This window comes from Phyllostomus discolor, chromosome 12 (assembly GCF_004126475.2).
Source record: "Phyllostomus discolor isolate MPI-MPIP mPhyDis1 chromosome 12, mPhyDis1.pri.v3, whole genome shotgun sequence".
In the NCBI taxonomy this organism is placed as follows: Eukaryota; Metazoa; Chordata; class Mammalia; order Chiroptera; family Phyllostomidae; genus Phyllostomus; species Phyllostomus discolor.
In genome coordinates this window covers 25,441,520-25,457,053 of record NC_040914.2, presented here as the reverse complement: position 1 = coordinate 25,457,053, position 15,534 = coordinate 25,441,520, and the positions used below count along the sequence as shown (strand labels likewise).

Genomic DNA, 15,534 nt, shown 5'->3' with positions numbered 1-15,534 from the left:
GCACTGAGGGCATTTTGGACCTGCTGGGAGTCCCGTCTCCCATGAAATTGCCCTGGGGATATGGGGCCACTTCTATGGTAATAAGTATCCACAGGGAACCATGGCAATTTAGTTACATTTCTTTTAATGACATGAGTTCCTGTGACATAGAAGTTAGCATTTTAAAATATAGAATTCACTGGAATGTAGTACATACACAATGTCTAAACCACAATTTTATCTGGTTTTAATAACAACATTGCATGAACCCACCCCCAAATACCTATAGAGTCTCTCATCTCCCCCTCTTTGTCAGCCCCCGACAAGCCCACCTGACTTCTGTCTCTGTGGGTTTCCTCCTCCTGGATGCTTCGTACAAACACAGTCACAGAAAACGTGATCTTTTCTCTCTGGCTTCTGTCACTTAGCTGCAGAATGTTGACATTCATTCACTCTGTTGCTGGTGTTGGTACTTTGTTTTTATGGCTTAAAAACCCCTCCCATGTAATGAAGACACCACATTTGTTTATATGAGTGGGATCCAGCATGAAGGGGTGTGTAGATGTGAACCCAAACCAGCCATGTGGGGTGGCCCCTCAGGTCACAGTGGTGAAAATAGAGGGACAGTCAAGGGGAGCCAGTGAGGATGAGGAGGGACAGCCCCACAGTGGGAAGGAGGTTGTGTCTCCACAGCAACACGGCTCACGTTTCCTGTCCCCAAACCTCATCTGCCATGTCTGCTCCCCTGGACACATCAGCAGACAGTTTCCCGCCTGTGGTCAGACTGTCCTTCTCCACCTCCTGGGTCATCAGATGGGCTCCATGCTCCCCCCACTCTGAATGGTGCCCTGTCCCCTCTGTGTTCAGGTCCTGGCAGCAGCCTGGACCATTCTCTCACTGTCTCGAGCCTGAAACAACAGCACCCCGAGGATCACCAGGACCAAGCCAGCCACGCTCATGCAGATGAGATTCTCCACTGTGTAGTCTTGGGGGTGGGAATCTAGGAAATGTGGAGAAAGAGGTCACAGAGGTCACAGCAGACAAAGTCACCCCTGCATCCTGGATGCTCACACAGCCCACCTGTCTCCCTGAGAGATGGAACCCTTTGCACCCAGCCCCACAACTGAGGACTCTCCTATTCACTGCTCTTGTTATCTGAGCTGTTGTGTGATGGGATGATGGTGTTGGCTGCTCCTTGAAAACCATAAAGAAGTGGGCACATGAGGAGTTGATGCCACTCAAGCCAAACAGTTTTTAAAACTCTCCCATTCCTCATGATGTGACCATTTCCAGCCCCTTCTCAAACTCTTTCTCTGGAATGGGGGTCCTGTCTGCTGTCATGGACCCTGTCAGTTTCCTGGGGACTTCTGAGTGCAGACTTTGCTCCTGAGGCCCTTTGGGACATAGGTTGTCTTTGCCCCAAGAATTCAGGTTTGGTGAGAAATGTGGTCTCTCATTACAGAACATAGGACATCCTTGTAGTCTCTTTGCTCTCTGTGGGAGACTGAACCATCCAAGCTCACTCTTCTGGAGCTGAAAGCTTTTATTTATTCAGCAGCTGAGGACTCAGGGTCCATGGGTGGGTCTCATCTATATACACAGATGTATATGGGGTACTCAAACAATTCTTGAGCTCTGAGTATAGGTAATTTTATGACTAAAACTTCAAAATGCATCTGAAGTAGAAAACACACCTTTTAACTCATGTTTTAAAAACATCTTAATAATAAATGGATGTTTTTATAATAAATGGGCAAATTTAATACAATCATAGTTAAATAGGTATAGAATTTCCTTTTTGAAGGCAGAAATGTTTATAATTTAAATTTATACATGCAAGTATTGCATAAAAGTCTTCAGAAAGGAGCAGGAACAGACAAGGGCCCCCAGAACCACGGAGCAGACAGGAGACCCTCAGTGTGGGCGGGAGTCCCCAGCTCCTGCTGAGCCTGGCACAGCCCCTCCTCACTGTTAGGTGAGCACTGAGTGCTGAAGACTCCCAGTGAGCCCAGGGGCCTGTAGAGCTGGACACTCAGGGGAGATGAAGCTGCTCTCTCTGGGAGAGGGTCCAGTGGAGGCTGGGACCCCAGGGGCTCAGACTCTGAGATGAAGATGCAGGGGCTGAGTAGGGGAAGGGATCTGTCCTCTCTGCTTAGTCTAACCACCTTTCACTTCACTTCTCACAAATCTCACTCTACCCTCCTGCTCTTTCTCTCTGCTGAGATTCAGAACAGAGGACACACAGGCGAGAGACCCTGTCTTTTTCCACCTCTCAGGGGCTCTACCCCCCTCTGTGGAGCCTCCTGCACTCCTCATTTATTTCTGTCCCTGACTTTCCAAGGGACAGTGCCCTGAGGTGAGGGAGCACAGAGAGGACAGGGCCAGGAGTCCCTCACCTGAGGCCAGGAGCTCCAGGGAGTCACTGGGCTGTGACCACACTTGGGGTGTGTTCCTGCTATATCCATAGCATCTGAACATCCACTTGTGGCTGGGGGTCACAGGACCCACAAAGAACAGGGCCTGGAACTGCCCACTGGGGTGAGGCTGTGAGTCCAGGGTCCAGGAGAGCCTGTCTTCTCCTTCCTTAGTCAGAACGAACCTCTCAAATCCCTGCCGTGAGCCACACTGGAGGATGACGGTATCTCCTGAGGTCACAACAGCACTGGGCAGGGCTGAGAGCCTGGGTTTGCTGTAGGCTCCTAGGGGAGAAAGAGGCAGCATGTTAAATGGGGCTCACATCTCCCTCACGTCCCCAAGGGTTGGGCTGTGAGGGGGAGATGCCTAGAGAGCGTCCCCCTTCCTGAAGGCAGAACCTGAAGCTGGGACCTTGGTGTGCCCTCACCTGTCACCACCAGCTCCAGGAGGACACTGTGCTCTGACCAGACACCTTGTCTGAGATAGTAACACTGATATCTCCCTGCAGTACGCGCTGTCATCTGTGTGATGGAGAACTTGGTCTTGTTCCTGGGATCCAGTGTCTTCTGTTTGAACCAGGGCTCTGAAGTATCATCTTTATACAAATGGTACTCCTCAGCTTGTGGAGCCCCCTGACACAAGATGGTCACTGAGCTCCCCCAGGGGATCACAGTGCCTGCCTCAGCCCAGAGGGTGGGTTTGGGGAGGGTCCCTGGAAGGAATCAGAACCTGGGTAGCAAGACACTTACACCCCCAGTGTTCCGATCTCAGTCCCAGGACCTTCCTTGATGTCTTCCATCTGTCAGCCCAGATCTATTTTTCTGCTTTTTAAACTTTGAAGGGACATTTTTTCACTGCTTTTAGAGAGAGAGGAAGGGAAGGGGAGAGAGAGAGAGAGCAAGAGAGTGCACACGCAAAACATTAATACGAGAGAGAAGCACTGGGTGGCTCATGTATGGGTTGTGACTGGCAATTGAGTCTACAACTTTTTACTTTGATAAAGAATGATGCCCAACCACTGAGCCACACAGCCAAGACTGATTTTCTCCTTTTTTAGATGATGGGACAGAGCCCCCTTGTTCTCAATGACAAGGTGAAACCTGGTACTCCCAGAGACAGACTCACCTGCCTCCACTGGGGTCCTTAGGCCCACGCTCAGCCCTGCAAGAGAGTCCCTGTGAGAGATTTGCCCTGAGTTCTGAGCAGAACCCTCCTCCCCAGAAGCCTCCTGAATCCTGGGGTCCTGACAGAACAGAGCTTCCCCTCCCCCTCACATCTCACCGAGGCAGAGCAGGGCCGTGAGGGTGGAGGGCATGGTGTCTCCTCTCTGAACCCAGCCGTGCAGAAGGAAGAGACCATGGAGTCCTCAGGTTGGACAGACACTCAGCGTGTTGTCATTGGGAGGCTGGCTGTTCCTGTCGCAGTGCAGTGCACCAGCAGCCCCTCAGAAAGGGGAACATTGTCTTCCCAGGAGCTTGACTCTCATTCACATGATGTAACAGGAAATAGATCCTGAGCCTCCTGAGACTCCCCTAGCAGGTGAGGGGACCCAAGGCCATCCTTCTAGGTCAGGGCCTCCCCCACCGGGTTCCTTCATCCTCTGCCCAGTCACCTGCCCGGGTCCTCCCTATGGACTGTGGTCACCCAGGCCCTGGAGACGCTTCAGGAAGACGGGGGTCCCTGTGCCTGCAGAGCTCAGATCAGCAGAGACACCATCTCCTCCTCACTGTGCAGTTCAGGCGAGTGTCATTGTGATAATGAGCTCAAAGGAGAAACGCAGGGAAATAAGGAAGCAAACACATCCCTTGCTCTGGCTCTGGAGTGCAGTTTTCGTTCTAGAACAGCCACCTCATGAACTTCTCCTTCTTTTTTTAGAGTGTCCACCCACACCTTCCAGGGAAAAGTCTGAGTCATTCCTGCCTCCTCAGAGCCCTTTTCTCTGGGCATGAGCTGTCCCCTCATCCTGTGGTCCTACCCTCAGGTCTTCTGCTTTTGGGGACAATGAGTGGGTTAGTGCTCTAATGTTGGTGACAAAGCTCGTTTTTGTTTAAATGCTCCGTCATCACCCACTTCCTATGTGTTATCAAGTGATAATATTCAATCTCTGAGCCTCAGTTTTCCCAAGGGAAACATGTTGTTATGAACCTCACTCCTCAGAATGGCTGTGGTGTGACTGTCCCTGGGTCCTGGGATGGATCAGTCCTCATTGGTTTCTAGATCCGATGGAGATGTGTGGGTTGAAATGTGAGCACATCAAAGTGTGTGACTCCACAGTCAAGGTGGACAGTGGAGAAAGAGAGGAAGAGAAACATCAATGTGTCATTGTCTCTTGTGTGCCCCTCACTGGGGACCTGGCCCGCAACCCAGGCAATGTGCCCTGACTGGGAATTGAACCGACAACCCTTTGTTTCCCAGGCCAGCACTCAATCCATGGAGCCAAACCAGCCAGGGCGACCTGTTAAATTTAGAAAACATGATGGAATGTGGTGGGTATGTAGGGCAGGGGAGAGTCTTGGGGCGGGGGTGAGGGGATGAGGACAACTGTAATTGAACAACAATAAAAAAATTAAAAAGAAAAAAGAAAATGCAAAAAAATAAAAATAAAAGAGGTGATGGAATACCTACAATGCACCATGCAATCTTTCTAAGAGCAAGTGTTACCCCACTAACTGTAAGTTACAATTATTCATTCAGTTGGTAGTCTTGATAGGAGTATGGACAAGAAACTGCAAAATAAATGAATATCCTGATGTTAAAGGGGTAACCACTATCCCACATGCACCCAGGTGTGGACTTTGAGGGGCCAGGTCCCCCTGGGGCCACACTCTGTTCCCTTTTGCTGTGAGGAGGAATCCACAGTGGGAAGGGGGTCCTGGCTCCTTTCTCTGTGACCTGTCACCACCAGAGGTAGCGGCTCACTTTTCTCTGAGTAGCCCTTGGAGCAGTGGCACACACTCTCCTGCCACCCTGCAGTGTGTGACTTTGTGGATTCCGTGGGGGAAATGGGTCTCATTGCTGCAGTTCTGTGGGGGCTTCGCAGCACTGTGTCCAAAGCCCCTGTCTTGGCACAAACTGTAGAGACATTAGCCTGCAGAGGCCCCCAGACTCCAGGAGCTCACAGGGCTCCTCTCAGTCACACGGCTCCTCTGAGTGTCAGTCCAGATGGAGGGTTTGGGGGAGGACCCTTGGAAAGGAATCGGACTTGAAGTGTCCAGGGTGCCCTTCTCCTCTTCAGCTTCCTCAGCTGCCACCCCAAGGCCCCTCCCTGACCCATCTCCACCAGCCCAGACCTGTTGCCCCCTCCCCAGCTGCCAAGCAGGGTTACTGGGCTGAAGCAAAAGGTCTGGGGGAGGATCACCTGCCTGTAGAAGGCCCCTGAGCCCTGGAAGTGTTTGTAGATATAACGCATACAACAATGACAATGTAAGTAGGTGAGCTACATGTTTATATGGTTCCTACATGTCCCTGCAAGTGGAAACTTCCTAAACCTCACTAGACTGTGTTGAGTTGGTGATGTGTGAGAATATGTAGAACAGCCACTTAAGGAGCATTCAAAGATGTATAGATAACACACCTATAGAGAAATTAAAATGGAATAGTGAAAACATTCTCTAAAGCCAAGGAAAGGGAAGAGAAAGAAAAAGATAAACAAACAATAAAGGGACAAATAGAAAACTAAAACAAATAAAATAAAAACCTAAATAGTAATCTTATAAGTGATTACATTATCTCTAAAGGGTCTAAACACAATAATTAAAAGACACAGATTATCAGACTGGTTGATTTGAAATATCAAAGAAGACCTGGCTATATGTAGTCTATAAGAAATTCCCTTGAAATACAATGATGCAAAAAGGTTAAAAGTAAAAGAACAGACCTGGCTGGTGTAGCTCAGTGGACTGAGTGCCAGCCTGGGAACCCAAGGGTCACCAGTTCTATTCCCAGTCAGGGCACCTTCCTGGGTTGTGAGCCAGGTCCCCAGTAGGAGGCGCTCAAGAGGCAACCACACATTGATGTTTCCCTCCCTCTCTTCCTCCCTTCCTTCCCCTCTCTCTAAAAATAAAGAAAGAAAACCTTTAAATATATATTGTAAAAAAAAAAGTAAAAGAATGAGCAACTTGGCTAAACCTTGAAAACATTGTGCTAAAGGAAATAATCCAGACATGAAAGGCCACCTGTTGTAAGATTCCACTTATACGAACTGCACAGAATCAGCAGACTCCTAGAGGCAGCACGCAGCATAGACACTACCTACAGCTGGTTATGAGGGGGCACGAGAGTTAGTGTTGATTGGGTACCAGTTTCTGTTTGAGACGATACAAAGTTTCTGAAAATAAACAGTGCGGACCGTTGCCTAACATGGAGTATTACTTAACACCACTGAGCTGTATTGTACACTTGAATAGTGGCCAAAAGGTACATTTTGTATTACGTGTATCTTCCTACATTGACAGAAGAGAAAAATGCTAAAGAAAGATGTTTGTACCATGCAAACACAAATCAAAAGGAAATTTAAGTGGCTGAATTTATTTGCTGTCACAAATCACCACAAACTTCGTGGCTTGAAACAATACAAATTTATTATCTTACAATTCTGGGGGTGAAAAGTCAAAAGCCAGAGTCTCTGGTGTAAAGTCAGAGAATAAGGAGATATTTACCTAATTTATCTTGGTCCAGAACCAGAAATCAGAAATGCAATTGATTGCTATGGACTGGCCATGTATCCAGTGATACTGGAAAACTCCTGTTTAATTTGAGTAATACATCTTCATATTACTTTGAATGTTATATGCAAACCACTGTTTAATCTCTGAGTGATGCATTATCAGACCTATCTACTCCATGTTTATGATTTAATTTTATTTAGTTGGTTGGTACCTCCAGGGTTCTGTTAAATAGAAGAGGTCATCAGGACAGTACTGGGATCATTCCCAGGTATAGAGAGCAGGAGTTCAAGGCTTTAACTTTAAGAAAGATGTCTAGTGTTGATTGTTAAACATGCCTTGATAAAATAAGAAATCCCCTTTTATTGCTGATGAAGTTGTGTTTTCACTGTGAATTGTTGGTTCGTTTTATCAAAGGCTTTCTCCGCCTCTGTTGAAGTGAGAATTTTTTACTTGTTCCCATAATGGGTTGGATTATATTGATTTTTAAATTAAATTTATTGGGGTGACATTGGTTGATAAGATTATATGGATTTCAGGTGTACAATTTTATGATCCATCATCTGTATATTACATTGTGATTATTTTCAAATTATTTCAAGCTCCTCTACCCTCCCCCAAAAACCCAAAAAACAGAAAACCCAAGTTAGTCATGATATATTGTTTTTTATTAAAATATATATCTATTGCTGAATCTTATTTGTGATACTTTTAGTGGTCTTCATCTAAATCCACGAGAACATTCTCCCTGTGATTTTCCATTTTGTAATCTCCTTGTCAGGTTTTGGAATCAATATTTTCCAGGCTGACAGAATGTGTTGGGGTGTGCTTCTTCTTTTTCTGCTCTCAGAAAATGTTTGTGTAACTTTGCAGTGTGTGAATGTGTTTGTGTGTTATAAATACAGAAGCACTGGGAAGAAATCCCCAACGAAGCCTCCTGAATTGAAACATTTATATGTTGCAAAACGATGACCACAGCAGCATTAGCTAACACCTCCTTCCTGTTTCAGAGTTGCCATTTCTTTTTGTGGTGAGAAGCGTTTATGATCTACTCTTGTAGCAACACTAAAAAATATGATACAGTGTTAGTAGCTACAGTCACCATGCTGTACATTACAGCCCTGGAATTTGTCAGTCTTTTAGCTGGAAGTTTGTGCTTTTGAACCAATACCTCCCCATTTCTCCTTCCCTCCACTACTGGTAACTCACACTCTACTCTTTGTTTCTATCATTTTGAGTTTTTTCTATTCCACAGTGTTCAGTTGTAAGGAAGTTTCTCATTACAGAGCCAATGTATTTAATGTACACATAAGGTGATACAAAATTTCTATTAATCCTTATGTCTAAATAAATTGTCCACTGGAAGGGGTCTATTTTAATAGCATGTTTTAATATATTGGTATCAAATTGTTTATAGTGTTCTGTTTGTTATCTACTTAAAGTGTGTAAGACCTATAATGCTGTCCTGATAGAGGTGATGAGTGTCTTCTCTCTTTGTCCCATGGCCATTGTAGTAGACTTTGTAAATGTGATGGATGTTTTCAGAACGAAGTCTTTTGGTTTTGTTGCCTTTTCTCTATTTTTGTTTGTCTCCATTAGTATCAGCTTATTATTATATCTGTCCTTCTACTGCCACTTATAATAATTTGCTATTCTTTCTCTAAATTCTTTATTGAATTTATTGGCATGACATTTGTTAATAAAAATTATGCAGGTTTCAGGTGTACAATTCTATACTACTTGATAAAATAAATTAGGTCATTTATTTTAGGCTTTTATTTTCTAACATATTTGCTCATGCTTCTTAATTTTCTTCTTTTATATGCTTGGTGTATAATATTTATGTTATCATTATTTTAAACATTCTCTCACTTCCTCTCAATAATCAGTTAACACACTGATTATTGATAAGGCTATTGCTTTGACTACAAAATGTTTGGGTGCCATTTATCTTCAACTGCAAAATCAGTTGAAACTGCTGGGGGTCCATGTCAGGTCTCCAGGCTGACTGGGGTCACTAGCTGAGTGTCCTTAGGGGGCAGCTCCTATGCCTTCTGGGGTTCCTGCAGGCCCCGTCCCTGGAGTGTGGAGTTTGGGTCCTTCCTTGGCTAGTGGCGCGCCAAAGCAGCGTATACACTGGGCACATTCAGGGGCTCCTCTGATGGGCAGGAAGGGGGTATGCTTGTTTCCTGTCTGAAGCCCAAGTGAGTCAGCTGGGCGTATGTCACATCCTGGGGGGCAGCAGAGGCAGCAGCCTGGAGCAGGGGGACAGTGAGAGGGGTGAAAGGTGGTTGGGGTTGGGGAAGCCTGGGGTCTGGAAAGGATGGGACCCACCTGACTGTCCATGTGTGTGTCCTCTTCTGCTTGTCTGTCCTTCATGTCCAGCAATTCCTCTGACAGGGGGGAAGGTGAGGAGGCCATTCCCTGCCTGAGCTTTGATGGTGAGCGGGTCACCTGGGCGTATGTCTCTCCCTGGGAGTCATCATGGGTCCTGTTCTGCTGCAGAGAGACAGTGAGACAGAATCAGTGTGTCCTTGACCCCACAGTTGAAACCCTCGTCACGTGTCCACACAGTGTCAGAGTGACAACTTAAACTTCAGATCAGATGAGGTCACTCTCCTGATGGAGTCTACAGGGACTCCTTCACCCTTGGGACTCCTGATGCTTCTATGGATCTGACTCTTAACCTAACGCTCTGTCTCTTGCTCATTCAGCTCCAGCCACAGGGCCCAACTGGCTGAAGCAGCAGGTCCTGCCTCAACCTTTGCACCTGCTGTTTTCTCTGTTCTCCCCTCACCACACACTCCCCCCACTGCTCTTTCTTTATTCTCCTTCACAGCACTTGGCTCTCCAGGACGTCATCTGCCTGTTTGCAGGTGTCTCCCTCTCCCACAGGTGAGCTGGAGGAGGGTGGGGACAGGCTGCTCAGGGCTGCACTGTAGCACTGACATGGATCTGGTAACCAGTGATCTCCTGTCACAGCTGCTGCATGAATGAGTGGCAGGACCCTGGGACCTGCAGGTGGTGCCTCCTCCTGAGACCTGGGGCTGCACAAGATCAGACAGAGGGTGAGGAACCAGCACAGGGGACCACCCAGGAGGGGTCACGAGGTCATAGGAAAGCAGGAGGAGTGAGTCACAGCAGGATGACCTGGTTCCCAGAAGGACAGGTCAGTGTGGGTGCTGCTGCAATACAGGGGAGGTAGAGAGGGAAGTGACTATTGGAGTGAACTGGGCAATAGGAAGGTCCTTGGTGTCCTGGACAGGAGCAGGGGACTCACCTGAGGGTCCAGCTCCATCCCCTCCCCAGGATGAGGGTCCTTCATGATAGCATCTGCTGGTGAAGAATGGGGTATGTCTCCTGGCAGGGTCCCTGAGATCTCAGGGCTGCAGACCCGCCTGCTCCCAGATGGGCCACTAAGCCAGGGGTGAGATGAGGGGCCGGTCCAGGCTGGGTAGATTTCAGTCCCTCTCACCCCTGATCCTACACCCTTCCAGGGTACCCCCTCCCCCATTGCCTCCTGAAATCCCTGTCCCCCCTCCCCAGGGCAGCTGTTTCTTCTCACAGAGGGGCTCTTCCTGGGTATCTGCAGCTGGGCTAGAGCTGGGGGAGGAGACAGGGGAATTAGAGGCAGTGCAGGGCCTCGGGCAGGGGTCAGGGGTCTTCAAGGCAGGAATTACCTGGTCTGCAGGCCTCTGTCCTTGGGCTCTTGGTCTGTAGCCTCTGCAAGAGATTGGATGTCAGCCTCTCTCTGGGCTGGTCAAGAGGGACACTCTCAGCCCTGGTTGGGTACAGACCCCTCCCTGTGTGATTCCAGAGGAAAGAAGGAAAGCTTAACACACTTGTGCATACAATTCATGTTTAAGGAGACTGAAAACGATGAAAGATCACCTCACATTTGTACATCTGTGCTGATGTTCAGTGTTTCCTTTCTAGAATTTTTTATTCATTTATTTTTAGAGGGGAAGGAAGGGAGAGAGGGAGAGAAACACCAGTGAGTGGCTGCCTCCAACCCAATCCCCTGATGGGGACCCAACTCACAACTCAGGCATGTGCCCTGACCAGGAATCGAACCAGTGACTGGTTAACAGGCCAGTGCTCAATCCACTGAGACACATCAGCCACGGCCCTTTCTACAATTTCTGATGTGAGATCCTGGAAAAATGTGTTTCTCAGCTGACCTTCCCCATCTATTTGTTTTTCTGTGGAAGGTGCTCTGTGCCCCTCTCTCCTGTGACCCAGGTCACCCCATTCCCTACTCACCCAACATTCTACCTTTGCTTTGATTCTGGTGTCGGAAGAAGAGGAAGAGGAGGAGGGAGAGCAGCAGGACAAGGGCCACTGAGACCCCGATCAGCATGTTCCAGTACCATTGGAGACCTTGAGCTGGAGTGACATCATGAATGAGCCAAAGGTGACATTTAATGAGCACCTATTGTGTGGAAGGCATGTGCTGTGGTCTGTTCTTCAGCTCTTCTAACCTCACAGACCTCACCCACAAGGGATGGCTGACCCACTACCTAGTCTACTGCAGCTCAGAGAGGTTAGCCACGTGCCCCAGGTCACCCAGCCTGGCTGGGGCAGGGCTGGGACTGCACCCCAAGACATGGGTTCCCTGTGCTGTTCTCCTGCTGCCTCCAGGTGGACACCAGCTCCAAGCTCTGGGCTCCTCCCTTACAGGGGGCCTGTCCTATCTCACCTGGATCTGAGGGTACTTTCTTAGTACCTGCCCTTAGCACAGCAGGGACACAAGAAGGGCATTTGGTGTGTGGTGAACCTGATGCCCCCTTAGAAGTTCTGCCTTCCTGAGCTCTGTGAGGTCCCTTATGTCACCTAATGTCACCACAGGCCTGTGAGAAGGACAGGACCAGGGGTGAACAGACATGAACCTGACACTCAGAGAAGACAAGGGAATACCTGGCCCCAGAGCAGGAGCAGCAGAGCTGGGACCTGAACCAGCTCTCACTCTAGCCCTTGTTCCCTGCTCTGAGCTGAGCCTGAGCTGAGAGAAAGGACCTGTGTTCCCAGACCTTGTCCTGCCCGTCTCTCCCTGTACAGTGTCATCATCCCTGCTACAGAGGGACAGTTCCCATAACATCACGTCCTAGGGGGCATCTCTGTGAGGCCCGCTCCCAGGAGGTCAGAGCCAAAACTGAAAGAAAATCTAAGTTCTGGACCACAGTTCTTTCCTTTTACACTTGTAGACACTGAGGCACAGAGAGGGGAAGGGTGTGTCAAAGTCAGAGCCTCCAGAGGAGCCTGCACTTGCACAGGACTCAGCCCCTGTCCCCCTGGACACACCTACCACCTCCCCACACAGACCCTCACTTACTGCTCTGTGGGCCTCACTCTGAATTGGGGAGGGGCTGACCCTCAGAGACTTCTAGAAATTCAGGATGGGGGTGTGTGGTGGTGGCCACCTTCACACTTGAACCTGGCTGCTCCCCCAGCCTGGGCCCAACCTGTTTGTCCATCATGCCCACCCCTCCTGTCACCTGCCAGCCTCAGAGCCCTGGCATTCCTATGGTTCTGGCATCTCTGCCTGACTCCCAGGCCCTGACAAAGTCTCCACCCTAAGTGTTTGGGGGTCACAAGACCCCCTGATGGACCCTTAGAACTTCCCTGGGTGGCTCTGTGCTCCCTCTGAGCAGAGTTCTCAGGGACTCACCAGCTTTGGGGATGGGCCCTGTGGCTGGGGACCTGGGGTCTTCAGAGAGTCCTGGGAATGAGGACAGACTGGTGTGAGGGTGTGGGACTAACTTTGGGTTCAGCAGAGCACCTGGAGTCTTCCTGTGAACCTGCTCTATGGCCTCCCAAGACATGCCTTTGGCCCATCTACCACCTTTGATCCCAGGTGAGAGGGTGGGGTGGACAGGTATAGCAGGGTCCCTAAGGACCAGAGGTCCTCTTGGTAAGCATCCCCAGAGCCATCTCCCTCCATTTTCAGCCCATATCTCTTCTGGAGACAGGACCGAGACAATAGCTCAGAAGGCAGGGCTTGGGGTTCCTCACCTGACGCCAAGAGCTCCAGGGGATCACTGGGCTGTGACAGCAGGTAGGGGGAGGTGCTGTGTAAGCTCTAGCACCTGTAGGTCCCCCCATGGGCTGAGGTCACAGGACCCATGGAGAACTCTGCCTGGTGCTGCTGAGCTTGGGACTCTGATCTGTGACGCAGGGGGGGACTGGCTGCCCCCTCCTTGATCAGAAGGAAAGTGTCCCTCGACCTCTGTGACTGACACAGCAAGGTCACCTTCTCTCCTGAGGCCCCTGTAGGGCCCGGGTGCACCGAGAGAGAGGGTCTGTCAGGGAGCCATCCTAGAGAGAGGGGGGTGGGTGAGGGGCTGCTGCATCTTGTTCTGACGTGAGAGTCACCAGGCCCCTTTCTGAGGATGGACCCTCCTCTCTGTCTCTGTTTTCTCTGAGTCTCCCCTTTTCCTCTGATCCCCTGTCTCTCTGTCTCCTTCCTTCCCTGGGGACTCCACACCCCTTATCCTGGCCATCACCAGCTGAGACCCCCAGCAGGGCCTGAGCAGACTCTGGGTCCCTGAACCACTGGCTCCTCAACTGCCACCAGGATGTCCAGGGGGTCACTGGGGGCCGACCACTCAGAGGAGACACTGTAGCACCTGTACTGGCCCCTGGGGAAGCTGCTCACAGTGTCCAGGGGGAAGTTGGCTTGAGAGAGCCCAGCATGGGGCTATAAGACAGTGCTCTGGGGGAGGTCCTGTCTCCCCTTCTTGGACAGAACAAATCTGTTATAGCTGATGTCAGAGTGACACTGGAGGGTCAGATTCTGTCCAGAGGCCACAATGGGGCCCTGCTGACTCAGGAAGGAGGGCTTCCCTGAGCCACCTGCAGGGACCAGACAGGAGTGAAAGGGCTGCTCCTCCCATGAACCCTCCTCCTGGCCTGGCCCCAGGCCCCACCGTCTCTCTCTGTGTCTCTGGCCCAGGAGCCCCTGTGCTCTCACTCCACCTCTCAAATGGGACTCCCCTCCTTGCAAAGTATCCAGTAACCTATCTAAAGACTCAATCCATGCAAGAGGCAAAATAAAGACTTTTCTTTACCTGGAACCAGGAGCTCCAGGGGGTCACTGGGCAATGACCACACCTGGGGTCTGTTCCTGTAATAACCATAGCATCTGAAAGTCCACCTGTCACTGGGGGTCACAGGGCCCACAGGAAACAGGGCCTGGAACTGCCTACGGGGTCTCGCTGTGAGTCCATGGTCCATGAGAGTCTGTATTGTCTTCCTTGGTCAGAACAAACCTGTCAAACCCTGCCGTGAGCCACACTGGAGGGTCACGTTTCCTCCTGAGGTCACCACAGGGCTGGGCAGGGCTGAGAGGCTGGGTTTGCTGTAGTAGAATCCTGGGAGAGAAGGAGGCAGCATGTTAAGTGGGGCTCACACCTCCCTCATGTCCCCCAAGGCTGGGCTGTGAGGCGGAGACCCACTGAGAGCATCCTCCTACCTGGGGGCAGAGCCTGAGGTTGAGTACCCTGAGTGCCCTCACTTGTTAGCACCAGCTCCAGGGGGTCACTGCTCTCTGACCAGACACCTTGGCTGAGATGGTAACACCAATATGTCCCAGCATGTAGCTCTGTCATCTGTGTGATGGAGAACTTGGCCTTGTTCCCTGGATCCAGTGGCACCTGTGTGTCCCAGGCTGTTGAGCTTCCCTCTTTAGCCAGATGGAACTCCTGGGCCTGCAGGGATCCCTGACACCAAATGGTCACAGGGTTCAAACAGGGGTTCACAGAGCCTGGCTGAGCCCAGAGGGTGGGCTTGGGGAGGGTCCCTGGAAGGAATCAGAACTCCAGTCACAAGTCATTTTCACCCCCAGTGTTCTGATCGTAGCCCCAGAACCTTCCCTGGTATCTACCATCCATTAACTGAGAACTTCTGTTTTCCATCCCCTGATGCCTGATAGAGAAATACCTTGTCCTTTATGGGGAGAGGGTCTTGGGAACCCAGGGACACACTCATCTGCCTGCACTGGGGTCCTCAGGCCCACGCTCAGCCCTGCAAGAGAGCCCCTGTGAGACATTTGCCCTGAATCCTGAGCAGAACCCTCCTCCCCAGAAACCTCCTGAGTCCTGGGGTCCTGACAGAGCAGGACTTCACCCAACCCTTGTCATATCTCACCTAGGCAGAGCAGGGCCGTGAGGCTGGGGGACATGGTGTCTCCTCTCTGAACCCAGTCCTGTAGAAGGAAGAGACCAGGGTGTCCTGAGGGTGATAGACACATAGGGTGTGGTCACTAGAATGTTGGCCGTCCATGTCACAGGGTTGTCAAGTCAGCAGCCCCTCAGGAAGGGGGACAGTGTCTCCCCAGGATCCCACCTTTCATTCTCAAGATGGAGGAAAAAATAGACCCAGAGTCTTCTGAGATACCCCTTGCAGGTGAGGTGACCCAGATCACATCCTTGCAGTTCAGAGCCTCCCCCTAAGGGGCCCATTCACCCTCTGCCAGCTT

The 15,534-nt window shown here is 50.2% G+C and overlaps 1 protein-coding gene across 2 annotated transcripts in view; it reads right to left on the bottom strand.

The window, feature by feature from the left end:
* Positions 1 to 15,441, bottom strand: part of LOC114510705 (leukocyte immunoglobulin-like receptor subfamily A member 5) — a 24,239-nt gene extending 8,798 nt beyond the window's left edge. Inside the window, exons 1-4 of one of the 2 annotated variants that reach the window (XM_036012675.1) lie at positions 15,204 to 15,441; positions 15,045 to 15,080; positions 2,822 to 3,106; positions 2,376 to 2,678 (exon numbers count right to left, since the gene is read on the bottom strand). In XM_036012675.1, the coding sequence (XP_035868568.1) occupies positions 2,376 to 2,678; positions 2,822 to 3,106; positions 15,045 to 15,080; positions 15,204 to 15,306 (727 nt within the window). In that variant the 5' untranslated portion in view covers positions 15,307 to 15,441. The remainder of the gene's footprint in view (positions 1 to 2,375; positions 2,679 to 2,821; positions 3,107 to 15,044; positions 15,081 to 15,203) is intronic. The other variant, XM_036012674.1, reaches the window with a different exon arrangement.
* Positions 15,442 to 15,534: the final 93 nt, after the last annotated feature.